Raw genomic sequence first — 14,549 nt, forward strand, 5'->3', positions numbered from 1 at the left:
TACTGTCCTAAGGGAAATTCTGGTGCTAGTCGAGCTACTACACAGCCGCAGGGAACTACTACAGCTACACAGGGTCAGATTCAGCCAGCTAGGACCGCTCCACAGGGTGCTCGTGGACAGGGTCGACAGGGTGCACAGGTTGCTCAGGGAGGGGGTGGACCACCGAGATTCTTTGCTATGACCAGACAGGATGTCGAAGCATCTAATGCAGTAGTCACGGGTATTATTACTATTGGGTCTCATGGTGCATATGCTCTTATTGATCCTGGTTCTACGTATTCGTATGTATCTCCTTCTTTTGCTATATTCTTAGAACGGGGAGTTGAGTCTCTTAATGTGCCGTATGTGGTGGAAACCCCAGTTGGGGGGGGGGGGAGTATATTAGTGGATAGAGTTTATAGAGATTGTGTGATATCTGTTCAGGGCAGGGACACCGTAGTTGATCTATGTGTGTTACTGATGTCCGCTTTCGATGTGATTATGGGCATGGATTGGTTGGCATCATGTTATGCATCGATTGATTGTTATGCTAAGCTTATACGTTTTAATTTTCCTGGAGAAACTTTAGTGTGGAAAGGCATGACTCCTGTGACTCAAGGAAAAATAATATCTTATGTAAAGGCACGCCGAATGATTAATCATGGGTGCTTGGGTTTTATTGCCACCGTTCATGATACTCGAGTGGAGAATGTTACTATTGATAGTGTTCATGTTGTTCGCAAATTTGCGAATGTTTTCCCTGAAGATTTACCCGGCCTACCCCCGATGAGAGAAATCGAGTTCAACATTGATTTAGTTCCAGGGACTCAACCTATCTCTATTCCTCCATATCGTATGGCTCCAGCCTAGTTGAGAGAACTGAAGGTTCAACTCCAGGAGCTACTTGATAAGGGGTTCATTAGGCCTAGTGTATCGCCTTGGGGTGCACCTGTGTTATTTGTGAAGAAGAAAGATGGCACGATGAGAATGTTCATTGACTACAGGTAACTGAACAAGGCGACTATCAAGAATAAGTATCCATTGCCTCGTATTGATGATTTGTTTGATCAACTGCAGAGTGCTACTCATTTTTCCAAAATCGACTTGAGATCAGGTTATCATCAGCTGAGAATCAAGACTGAGGACGTCTCCAAGACAGCTTTTCGGACAAGATATGGGCACTTCATATTTTTGGTGATGTCATTCGGGCTGACTAATGCCCCCGCAGCATTTATGGACCTCATGAACAGGGTATTCAAGCCATACTTAGACCATTTTGTGATTGTGTTCATTGATGATATTTTGGTCTACTCTCGGAGTGAGGCTGAGCATGGACAACACTTGAGAATTGTGCTACAAACGCTTAAGGAACGAAAGCTTTATGCCAAGTTCTCAAAATGTGAGTTTTGGTTGAGCACAATTTCCTTTTTAGGACACGTGGTGTCCCGAGATAGGATTCAAGTTGATCCAAAGAAAATTGAAGCAGTTCGAGATTAGCCTCAACCCACTACTCCCACAGAGATACGCAGCTTCATGGGACTAGCTGGATATTACAGAAGGTTTGTGGAGGGTTTCTCGAAGATAGCTGCTCCATTGACATGTTTAACTCAGAAAGGTATGGTATTCCAGTGGTCAAATGAATGTTCAGAAAGCTTTCAGAAATTAAAGACTGCATTGACTACGGCTCCGATTTTGACCTTACCTACTGAGGAGGGTGGTTTCACCATTTATTGTGATGCATCTCGAGTCGGGTTGGGTTGGGTTGTGTCTTGATGCAGAATGGTAAAGTGGTAGCTTATGCGTCTCAACAGCTAAAGAAACATGAGAAGAATTATCCAACTCATGACTTAGAATTGGCCGCAGTTGTATTTGCACTCAAGATCTGGCGTCACTATCTTTATGGTGAGCCGTGTGAAATCTATACTGATCACAAGAGTTTACAATACATATTCAAGCAAAAAGATCTGAATTTGAGACAGCGACGGTGGTTACAGTTGCTTAAAGATTATGATCTTACTATTTTGTATCATCCTGGTAAGGCGAATGTGGTGGCAGACGCCTTGAGTAGAAAGTCTATGGGCAGCTTGGCTCGATTTACTGCTGAAGAACGACCTATGGCTAAGGATATTCAAGCATTATCCAACCGTGGGGTTCGGATTGATCATACAGTACAAGGAAGGTTACTTGCAGTTGTGATGGCACAATCGTCCTTAATGGGGCAGGTCAAAGCTTGCCAATATGAAGATCCCCGTCTTGCTAGATTGCGAGATCGAGTGCAAAATGGGGGCGTTAAGTCATTCTCTATTGATGATGAAGGCGTGTTACGTTGTCATGGTAGACTGTGTATTCCTATGGTGGGTAATGTGAAGCAGCTAATTCTTGAAGAGGCTCATAGCTCGCGATACTCCATCCACCCAGGTGCTACGAAGATGTACCAAGACTTGCGTGGATTATATCGGTGGAAAGGTATGAAGGCTGATATTTTGAAACATATGACAAGTTTCTTAAATTGTCAGCAGGTCAAATATGAACATCAAAAACCCGGCGGAGTAATGCAAAACTTGATTATCCTAGAGTGGAAGTGGGAAACAATTACGATGGATTTCGTAGTTGGTTTGCCGAATACTTTCAAGAAACATGACTCAGTCTGGGTGATTGTGGATAGACTCACCAAATCCGCTTATTTTATACTAGTTCGGGTTACTCATACCGCAGAGCAGTTTGCAAATATTTATCTCCGTGAGATAGTACGACTTCATGGTGTGCCTATTTCTATAATATCTGATCGAGGTGCACAATTTACTACTGAGTTTTGGACGTCTTTTCAAAAGTCGTTGGGTTCACAGGTCAAGTTGAGTACAACTTTTCATCCACAAACTGATGGACAGTCTGAGCGAGTTATTCAGATTTTAGAGGACATGCTTAGAGCTTGCACGATTGATTTTGGTGGTCAGTGGGACGATCAGTTGCCTTTGGCAGAGTTTGCTTATAATAACAGCTACCAATCGAGTATACAGATGGCGCCGTTTGAGGCTCTATATGGTCGCAGGTGTCGTTCACCAGTTGGATGGTTCGAACTGGGCGAAGCACAACTATTAGGTCCAGATCTGGTTCAGCAAGCCTTGGAAAACGTTGCATTGATACGAGAACGGCTTCAGACAGCACAAAGTAGACAAAAGTCCTATGCAGATAAGAAAGTACGTGATACGGAGTTCATGAAGGGGGAAAAAGTCTTTTTAAAAGTATCCCCTATGAAAGGAGTTATGAGATTCGGTCGGAAAGGCAAGTTAAGTCCTAGGTACATTGGTCCTTATGAGATTTTGGATCGAAATGGGTTGGTGGCATATAGACTTGCTTTACCTCCGAGATTGTCTGCTGTTCATCCTGTATTTCACGTGTCTATGCTAAGACGATATGTCGGTGATGATAGCCATAAGATTCAACCAGAGGATGTGGAGCTCGATGAAAATTTGACTCATGAGGAGGGTCCGATATCTATTCTTGATAGGCAAGTGCGACAATTGAGGTCGAAGAAGGTAGCTTCAGTCAAAGTGTTGTGGCGTAATCATCCAACCGAGGAGGCTACTTGGGAGTCTGAGACGGATATGCGAGATAAATATCCTCATTTATTTGACGCGACAGGTATGATCTAGATCCGTTCGAGGACGAACGTCATTTTAAGTGGTGGAGAATGTAATAACCCATATTTTTTTAGGCTTAGTTGGTAATTTAAATAAAAGAAGGAAATAAAAAAAATTATATGTAGAAGAATTAAGTGGTACAAAATAAAAGAAAAGGAGGATTAAAGGGTCCTTTAGGAAAAAAAAAAAGAGATGTGGGCTAAGCCCACAAAAAGAAGAAAAAGAAAATAAAGAGAAAAAGGAATAAGAGTCTGATGAGCATCAGACGTGAATAGAAAACTAGAAACGATAGAAGCAGAAACAAGGAAAAAAAAACGCAGTAGAATAAAGGGAGAAAAGGAGAAGACGGGAGAGGAGAAAAAAATAAAGATTTTCCTCCCAAATCATCAAGGTAATGACTCTAATATTTTATTTAAGTTTATTACATAATTATGGGTAAATCTTTATGGTGAAAACATGGGGATATTTTGAGGAATTGAGAAAGTTTAGCTCTAGGGTTCTTCAACCAAAATCATTGATTTGAAAGGGCCAATAGCGTCGGATTTTAGACTTCTATATATCGTTGGAATCCTCTCGTTAAGACCTTTCCGAAAACACAAGTCTTGTCGGGTTTTGAACACATTGACCAAAGGGCGTTTTCGTCCTTTAAAATTTGACTTTAACCGTTTAAGCCTCTAAAAATATAGAAGAGGTTTACCCTAAGGGTTTTGACCATTCTAAATCCATTTTTGTATAGTTTGAGGCAATACGGAGACTCGAGAACGCAACTTTGATTTATTGGGACGTGTGCTTGAATTGTGAATTTGAGGTAAGTGAGACTTTAAGCTTTGAGTACTTGCTTTTCAAAACCCGTTTTAAAAATATGTTTTGTCTGCCTGGTCCATGTGTTGGGGCGAGCGTGTGCTTGGCAGAATCGGTGGTCCTTAAGGCCAACCGCATATACTTTATTTTCAAATAATCCAAACCTCTCTTTATAAATTATTTTGGTGATGTGATATAGTTGTGAGCCATGATATTGGGGCATTGTGTATGTTTCCCTTAGCATTGTGTATGCTTCTTGATTATATTGGGGAATTGTGTATGCTTCCCTTAGCATTGTGTATGCTTCTTGATTATATTGGGGCATTGTGTATGCTTCCCTTAGCATTGTGTATGCTTCTTGATGATATTGGGGCATTGTGTATGCTTCCTGACATATTTGGCACATTGTGTATGTTGCCATGGATTCATAGTGTTGACTAATTCTTTAAATGCTGTTATGACGGTTCGTAGTGTAAATTGTGTTGAGACATATAATATATTTGATAAACAATGGTTTGGACCTTGGTTGCTACTATATAATGATATATTCATGTGCATAATATTTTTGTGCTTGTTGTGTGTTTGTATTTTCTAACACTTGTTCCAGGGGTATTTGAAGTGGCGGGTCGAGGATCTTACTGGGTTAAATTTATGTATAACTCACTCCTTACCTGCATGTCCATGCAGATACTGTTGTTGAGAACGAGGCTGGTAATTGAAGATTTCGTGAGTGGATTCTGTTGCTGAGGTGAGCCACCACATTGTTCGTGGAGGCAGCCATTTCAACTTTATCTAATTTATTTCTAGTTATTTCTTTTATTTTGGGTTTACATGCCCAACAGTCAAACTCATGTAACTCTGTTAGATGCTCCATGGTCTTAGCGTGGGATGTGGGCTAGAGATTCTTTTATCTTAAGCGTTGATTGATTTTCATAAATCGATTATGGATTTGGTTGGTGACTATTTCACATTTTTTTTATCATTAATAACGTTGTTGGACCTGCACTTATTTTCTTTTAGTGCTTTTGTAAATGATTAAAAGTATGATATATGGTTCGCCTGGCGGGTGATGTTTGCTGGGTGTCAATCACGTCTAGCGGGTATTTTGGGACATGACATATCTTTACTTGGGTACCATCTACAAAGGAAACATGAGTTACTATGTAAGCCTTTGTTTCTTTCAAATTCATGATAGCAGTCTTCAGAAATATTTACAAACGTGCTTGCTTGGATTACTTCTAAATGCAAATTTTCTAATCCTATTTCATTTATTAGTTCTTCTTCTTTTGAATCTGATGAGTCTGTTTTAGCTTTTTCTTCTGTGTCTACACTTACTATAGAATATATGCTTTCATTATCAGACATGTATTCATCTACGTTTATTAAAGTTTCTTGGAAGTCTTCTATTAATTGCGAATTTCTTGTTTTATTATTTATTCTTTTTGGACACGTATTTGCTAGATGTTCTATACTTCCACAAGTAAAACATTCTAATCTATTTTTATAATTTCTTTTTGTTCAATATTTTCTAACATGTCTATTTCTATCTAAATAAGGTTTTCTAGCTGATGATTTTCTAAGATAATATTTATTTTTATTATAACCTCTATTATATTGTGGTGGTCTATTCCTTCTATATTTTTTCTTTTTATAACTATCCTTATCGTAGCTTTGAGTTGTGTATACTCCATTTTTACAGAAACACATTTCATTTTGTTTTAACTGTTTTTGTATCTATATATGCGAACATTTTTTCTTGTAGTATTTCCATTATGTGTTGTATTCTATGTCCTATTGACCATTTTGTATTAGGATGTTGTATTATTCCTTCTCTTTTATACCTTCTATCTTCTATTTCTCTACCTAAAGCTCCTGGTAATTTATTAAATAACTTTTTACATAATTCTTGATCAAAAGCATTTCCACTAATAGTACAATAATAAAATAGTCATTTAAAAATTTCTTAATATGAAACCAACTACTTATGCTTAGCTGTTCTAGTTTTATTACTGCATTTCTTTGTAATGCTATTAATCCACTATTCAGGTCTTCTCCTGTAATTAAAGTATGCAACGTGTTTGTAAAATTATAGGGGTTTGCTCCTATGGCTACCAAAGCTTGAAATTCATGTGGAAACTCTGACTTGTATGCTTCCCATAATTCTTTTGTTGATTCTCCTAAGAAAGTTTCCATATATTTGTACATTGTTTCTACGTCTGTATCTTGATATGTTTTTATATAATCTGCTACTACTATTCATTTCCAAAGGTCTATTACTGAGTTCCACATTTGTGGATCGTGGGCTGCTATATTCAGTATTTTACCTTTACTACCACCTTCTTGTAACCTAATGAGTTCTTCTATAGACATTCTTTTTCCTGTTGGTTTTATATTTTCTGTTGACACTTCTTGACCTATTCTAAAAACTCTTCTTCTAGGCACATTTCCTATACTAGTATCTACTGTAATTGGTTCAGTTATTCTTTGAAATGGGCTAGAACAGGTTGATTCCATTAATTCTTTTTGACTTATTATTGAGTCTAGTTTTATTTCTTCATCACTTTCTTGTATTTCAGCTAAGATTTTATCAAAAAATTTTGATTTCTTTTGTGAAATACTTGCTGCTCTGTATTCCCAATTATCTGTTCTAAGTTCACATTTTCTGAAATGTTCTATTGTTTCTTCTAATGTTAAATTTCTTAATTTACATCCTTTACATTTGAAATTCTAGTTTCTATCTTTTCTATGAATTTCTCTTGCTTTTTCTAAGACTATGTCTACTTCAAAGTCTTTTTGTATCATTTCAATATTCATAAATGTAGATTTAGTCTCCTCTAATGTACTTTCTTCATCTAAATCTCGTTGGGTAGTATAGTTATAGTCGGTAAATCTAATTGAAGTTTCTCCTCTAGAATTAGTATACATTAAATGAGATTCTGGTTTTAATATTTTTTTTCTTATTAAAATATTCTAAATTCCATGCTAATCCTGCCTATTCTTCAGAGTTTATCTTTATGGGTTTTATTAACTTAATTCCTCTATTTCCCGTTACTTCTACGACATCATCTACTTTAATCTTGAATTTACAATTACTATTATTCGCCATTTTCCCTGAAAATCATACGCACATTATTAAATTATTTCCATTACTCATTTCTTTAGTTTGTATTCCTATTTTAATATGTTTTCCAAATTCTGTTAAATTTATCATAAAGTCTGGACTTATATAGAAAATTCCTCCATTATTTGTCATATCGACTTCTATTAATCCTATTATGGACTTCTTTAAGTCTGACCATCTATCATTATAAATTACCACTAGTACTTTGGTTCCTAAATTCTTTCTAGTTAATCCTTTATTTCTATTACAATCAATCCCATATGCGTTAAGCTCCTTTTAGTATTTTTTATTTGTCTTACTGATTCCGAATTAATTAAATTTATTGTTGTAACACTATTTCCTATACCTGATAATTGTTCTTCTCTATAATGTCTATATAATTATGTTGTACCTGAGAAACGTCCTATATTATATAAAGTTTTGGATTAAGTAATCTTAGTTGATTTTGCTTGAAAATTATATCTCTATCTATGTCTATTACATCATCTAATTGTTGATTTTTTTCCTGTTTTTCTTCTATTTAGAATTCGTGACAAAAGGTTATTACCTATTATATTATCTGAAAAGCTTACTCTGGCTCTTTCTGGTCCTTCTTCGTTTCTTGATCTAATTGAAAGAAGGTCCATTTTTGCGGTTTTCTAACTATTTTTTCTTTTTGAGGAGTTATCTCTACCCTTTTTAACTTATCTATCAATTAGTCTATTTCTTTATTTCTTGGGGTTTCTATATTGGTTCTTACTTCTTTATCTTTAATTACTTTATCTAATTTTTTGCTAACTTCTAATAGTAACGCTATTATAGTATTATTTTGTTTTATTATTATTTGATCAGATTTGGCGCTAGGGATATAATCTTTATAGCTTTCTAGAGTAGGGATAAATTTATTTGTTAATTGTAAGGCGTCTATATAAATCTTTGATTCACTCATGAAAGAGAAGTTTCTTTTATTGTTTCTATTGTCTTTTTCAGCTCGCTAATATCAGTAATTAAAACTTCAATTTGTTGAGTTATTTGTGCTACCAGTTTGGTTGTCTTTATTTTTAGTTCCTTTGGTTTTTCTGTAATAGGTCTGATTAGCCTTTCTATTTCGTTTTTTGTGGGGTATTTTCTCTATATTAAACTTATTATTTAAAAACTGATTTTTTCTATCTATTTCTATTTCTTGCGCTGTTCAGAAATCGAAGTTTTGTTCAAATTTTTCTAAGATCTTCTTTTGTTTGTTTTGTGAAGATTCTATTACGTCCACTATTCTGGTTGTATTTTTGTTATTTTCCTGAGATTTTTCACTAAAGTTTATTATTAAATCTATTAGAGTATTATATTGTTAGTCTTCACTATGTATTATATGTTCTCCATTATTGAAATTACACTTTATAACTGTATGGTCTTTTAGTATTCTATATTTCTTTTCTGGATATATTCTTAAGTCTAAATATTCTAAATTTTTTAAGGTATCTATTATGCCCGATTTATTTATTATCCTAGTGGAATCCACACTTTGTTCTTTTTGAAACTTAATTCTTCTTTCTATTCTTTCTATATCGTCTCTTATCCCTTTTAATTCCCAAGTTATGGCGGATATTGTATTTTCGTTTATAATACTTAGTACAAACCTATTTACTATTAGTGATAATAAATTTTCTGTATTTACTACTTCTAGAAATGTATTTAAAGCTTTTTCTATTTTCTTTAGTTCTCGTCTACGTTCTATATCCCTATATAAATACCAATAATTAATAGCTATTTGTCTAGTAAAAGAATGTCGCTTCATACAATGATTTTTAATATGGCTTAAAGCATTTTGATACTTGATTCTGAGAGGATTTTCTAGATTTTATACAGTATATCCTAATCCTGATATTATATCAATTAGCTCTTGTAGCCTTTGTTGATTAATTTTAGAGCTACTTAATCTAATATATTCTGGGTATAACCTATTTAATTCGTCTTTTACTTCTCTCTCTCTCCCTCTCCCTCTCTCTCTCTCTCTCCCTCTCCCTCTCTCTCTCTCTCTCTCTCTCTATATATATATATATATATATATATATATATATATATATATATATATATATATATATATATGCATGTATAGGTATTTTGTAATACTATCAACAAACTAGAGAGTATTTTGATCAATTGTTTGAGTACTAAAGATTGACAATGATATCTAAGAATCATTGAAACAAGTAATAAGAAGTTAAAAATTAAGATAGTTATAAAGAAAATGATTTCGCCCATAAGCGAATGGAAGTATTTTCTTCTTTTTTGATGAAAATTGACTTGGGCTATATAGAAGCGGATCCGTGATTTAAATTCTATTGATTTAATCTTTAAAGGTCTTAGCGTTAAATCTATTAAACTTTTAAAATTATGGGTTAATGCTTACTATTTACTGTAATTTTAGTGACTTATTACATATAAATTTATTCTCAACTTCGAATGTATCGTATTCAGATGAATCCAGTGCTATAATGCTGCGTCCACCCCTGAGACTATACCAAACTCGCAACACCAGGTATTAACTTTCTCGTGAAAAACATATTTTTCTAGCTAGAGGTCATTTTCCCCGGTACCAAACACATCCCTGGTGATGAGCATTCGAGGATTTTCAAGTGACAAATTATTAGTTACTTGTCCACATATAGTAAACTTTTTGAGTCTTGGTGTAATTGTAACAACGGAATTGGGAGAAAGAAAGAAACGAAATTCTTATTCCCCTATTAGAATGATTACAACTATTCCCACATCTTTAGGCTGATGAAGATGAGAAATGACATATATATTTGCCACAACATTAAAAAAGATAGGGCTTTGTGATGTATGAAAGAGTTAGAGATAATTATGGTTCTCTTCACTATCACTTGTAACATACACGTACATAATATATAGATACAGAGGAGATAAACTCCTAATGGGATTAGGAGTCTGTGAAGTCTATCCAAAGCATGAATTTGAAAACTATAGGATACAATTTAAATAACCACATAGCTATCCTTTAGATATCCTAACATTCCCCCTCAAGTGAAGTTGTGTGTTCACAACAGCAAGCTTGTCTCTCAGAAATTGAAATCTTCGTACCGGTAAGCTTTTGGTCAATGTATCTGCTACTTGATCCAATGAGCTAATATATCCAACCTCAAGGTCCTTCGAAGCTACTTTTTCTCGGACAAAATGAAAATCTAATTCAATGTGCTTTGTGCGTGCATGAAAAATTGGATTAGCAGTAAGATAAGTAGCAGACAAGTTGTCACACCAAAGCTTAGGTGCAGAAGGTAGAGGGACATGTAATTCTTGAAGAAGATGTTGAAGCCATGTGATTTCAGCCGTAGCAGCAGCTAAGCCTCTGTATTTAGACTCTGTACTAGGCCGAGCAACGACTCTTTGTTTCTTGGAGCACCATGAGACTAAATTGGGGCCTAAAAATATGCAGTAACCATGCGTAGAACGCCTATCATCCGGACATCCAGCCTAATCGGCATCCGTAAAACCATTAATTAGTAGCTTAGGTGATTTTTTGAGATGTAAACCAAGATGTAATGTACCTTTCAAATAACGCAAGACTCTTTTCAGTGCTTGAAAGTGAGCTTGAGTAGGAGACTGCATAAATTGGCATAATTTATTCACACTGAATGATACATCAGGCCGTGTTAAGGTCACATAATGAAGAGCTCCGGCAAGACTACGATAAAGGCCTGGATCATCAAATGGGGTGCTGCCAACTTTGGAAAGTTGAAGGCCTCCCACCATAGGTGTTGAAATAGGCTTTGCACCCTCCATGTTGGCACGTTGGAGAAGATCTCTTATATATTTGGTCTGAGTAAGAAATAAGCCTTGTGAACTAGAGTGAACTTCCACCCCCAAGAAGTAATGTAATCTGCCAAGGTCCTTCAAAGCAAAGTTTCCAGAGAACTTATCAATAAGATTGTTTATGAAGGCATCTGAATTTCCTGTAATAACAAGGTCATCAACATAGACCAAAACAATGATGAATATGTCACCAGAATATAAAATAAATAGTGATGAATCAGACTTGGATGCAAGAAATCCAAAATGAAGTAAGGCGGCGCTTAGTTTCACAAACCAAGCTCGAGGAGCTTGTTTAAGACCATAAAGAGCCTTGTGAAGTCTACAGACATGCGTAGGATATTTCGGATCAACAAACCCAGCTGGTTGAGTCATATAGACCTCCTCGTGCAAGTCACCATGTAAAAATGCATTCTTCACGTCAAGTTGACGTAGTGACCATCCTTTTGATAATGCTAAAGTAAGAACCACTCTAATGGTCGTAGGATTCACAACTGGACTGAATGTTTCATGATAATCAATGCCAGCTTCTTGATTAAACCCTTTAGCTACTAAACGAGCCTTGTATCGCTCAATAGAACCATCCGGATGAAGCTTAAGTTTGAAAATCCACTTGCTACCAACAATGTTCTTTGCATTAGATGCAGGCACAAGGGTCCAAGTACCATTTTAGATGAGAGCATTATATTCCTCTTGCATATCCTTTCTCCAATTTACATCCTTATCGGCTTGAGTGAAACAAGTAAGCTCAATTGGCAGAGGAGAACTAGGAAGGGGATATTTGGTGGTCAAGTTGGCTTGAGAATGAGAGTGCTTAGCTTTATGTCTAGTGACCATATGGCGTGGGACATAAGCAGTAGAGTGTGTGGTTTTGGAATGAGTTAAGGGTTTGGATGGAATGGATGAAGTTGAAGGCACTACACTTGGTAACAAGGGCAAATCAACAGTGAGATTCACTGTTGGAAGTGAATTTAGGGACATTGGTGGAGACTTAGGAGAATTAATAGGTAGAAGGGGAGGTAATGAAGGTCCTGGAGGGGTTAGATTTTGAAGGGGTTGCATTGGAGTTGAATGTATAGGAACTTGCATGGAAGAAAGGGAAGAAGTAGATGTTGAACATGGGGCAACTACATGTAACGTTGAAGTCACTTGTGAAGGAGGCAGTGACACAGGCAACATACTCTTGTTTAGTGCAAACGGAAAAATCGACTCATCAAATACAACATAACGAGTTATGTAGATGCGACCAGTAGGTACATGAAGACATTTATAGACTTTGTGATTCGAGCTATATCCTAGAAAAACACATTGGGAAGATCTAAAAGCAAGTTAGTGAGAGTTGTATGACCTTAAGTAAGGATAGCAAGCACACCCAAAAACTTTTAAGAAATTATAATTAGGAATTTTCTTATATAATTTCTCAAAAGGTGAGATGTTATGGAGAACAGGAGTAGGCATACGATTGATGAGATACACAATGGTAGAAAAGGCATCATCCCAAAAATGAAGAGGAAGTGAAGCATGAGCCAATAATGTTAAGCCAGTCTCAACAATATGGCGATGTTTTCGTTCCGCGGATCTATTTTGTTCATGGGTATGAGGGCAAGAAATATGATGCAGAATTCCAACTTGTTCAAAAAACTTCGAACATTTTTTATATTCTCCACCCCAATCTGATTGAACTACTTTAATGTTACGCTCAAAATAATTTTCAACTTGAGACTTAAAGCGCAAAAAGATATAGTAGACTTCACTTTTAGAGGACATGGGATAATACCAAGTGAATTTTGTGCAATCATCAATACAAATAACATAATAACGAAATTTATTATTTGATAAATGAGGGGCAGGACCCCATACATCAGAGTGAATCAAGTCTAAGGGATTCAAAGCCATAGACGAGGACGAAGTAAAAGGTAATTTATGGCTTTTTCCTTGTTGACAAGACGCACAAACACTAGAACTCTTATTTGCTGGAATGAGAAAATCAATTGTTCTAGCAACACTTTGAATGACTTTTATTGAGGGGTGACCTAATATACTATGCCAAACATCAAAAGAAGATTTGGACACAAGAAAAACTTGTGGTTTATTTGAGGACTGCCAATTGGATCTGCGGGTGAAAAGAAGCTTGTAAAGGCCATGCTCAAGTTTCCCTTCCAGTAGTACCTTCCCCGTTGCCCGATCCTTCACAACACAAAAACGAGGATGAAATTCAAAATAAACATTGTTGTCAGCTGTAACTTGAGCCACACTTAATAAACTCTTAGTAATTTCTGGGACAAATTAGATTCTTTTTAAGTGTAAGGCTCTAGATGACGATAATAATTTAGAATCACCAATATGAGAAATTTTCAAACCTGCTCCATTACCAACCAAAATTTGATTTGTACCATGGTTAGTCTCCTCTAAGAGTCAAGTTGTTGAGATCATTTTTTAGATGGTTCGTAGCACCAGAATCCGGATACCAAGCTGGATCAGATACAACATTTGGTTGAGCGACATAGGCTGCCATTTGAGTTTTTGGATTGGCTTGATAAGAGTGATCGAACCTATGATAGCAATTGAGAGCCGTGTGACCAAACTTATTACACACTTGACACTTGGATGAACCCGTGGAAGTGTTAGTCTGACCATGTGCATTGTTGAACCTGCCACCACGTCCTCGACCCCTTCCCGAGCGTCCTCCATAATGTTGATTTGGGTTCAAGTTCTTTTTGTAGCCACCATCACTTTTAGGATTAAAGTTTGAAGATTTTGCAGTAAAGTTTACTTGCCCTTGTTCAACAATACTAAGATTCTCAAGACGTGTCTCATGGCTCAGCAACAACCTATGTAAGTCAGCAAGGGATATGGGTTCAACTCTAGAGGTAACAGAAACCACCAATGCATCATACTCGGGACCTAAACCACCAAGAATATACAAGGTAAGATCTTCATCTTTGAGGGATTGTGCTGCAGTAGTCAAGTTATCTGCAATGGATTTCATCTTCTGTAAGTAGTCCGTCATCGACATGGATCCCTTTTTCATTGTCTGAAGTTGTAGGCGGGGTTGCATTAGTCGTGCCTTAGACTGTAATGCGAACATAGTCTCCAAGGTCTGCCAAACCTCCATGGATGTGGTACAACCAACAACTTGCCCCAAAACACTCTCTGTGAGTGTTGACAATTGATGAGTCATGAAATTACGGCTCATTCGACGC

The 14,549-nt window shown here is 36.3% G+C and overlaps 1 protein-coding gene and 1 non-coding gene across 2 annotated transcripts; one reads left to right on the forward strand and one right to left on the reverse strand.

Annotated features, from left to right (window-relative positions):
- The first annotated feature begins 2,054 nt into the window (after nt 1–2,054).
- LOC132639651 (uncharacterized) lies at nt 2,055–4,073 on the forward strand. The gene is made up of 2 exons (XM_060356092.1): nt 2,055–2,498; nt 2,934–4,073. The coding sequence occupies exons 1-2, from the start codon at nt 2,055–2,057 to the stop codon at nt 3,630–3,632; spliced, it is 1,143 nt and encodes a 380-aa protein (XP_060212075.1). The 3' UTR covers nt 3,633–4,073.
- Nucleotides 4,074–14,157: 10,084 nt separating this feature from the next.
- LOC132643109 (small nucleolar RNA Z247) lies at nt 14,158–14,296 on the reverse strand. Its single transcript, XR_009583552.1, has one exon. It is a non-coding gene; the product is annotated as a small nucleolar RNA Z247 (small nucleolar RNA).
- Between the last annotated feature and the right edge of the window lie 253 nt (nt 14,297–14,549).

The sequence above is a fragment of the Lycium barbarum genome, chromosome 5 (assembly GCF_019175385.1).
Source record: "Lycium barbarum isolate Lr01 chromosome 5, ASM1917538v2, whole genome shotgun sequence".
Lineage (NCBI taxonomy): Eukaryota > Viridiplantae > Streptophyta > Magnoliopsida > Solanales > Solanaceae > Lycium > Lycium barbarum.

What these genes read in the sequence shown, in the direction of transcription:
- LOC132639651 (XM_060356092.1), top strand. Translation starts at nt 2,055, where the DNA reads ATGGGCAGCTTGGCTCGATTTACTGCTGAAGAACGACCTATGGCTAAG. An exon ending in GTTTCTTAAATTGTCAGCAG is followed by an intron (nt 2,499 to 2,933) that starts GTCAAATATGAA and finishes TTTGGTGGTCAG; the next exon opens with TGGGACGATCAGTTGCCTTT.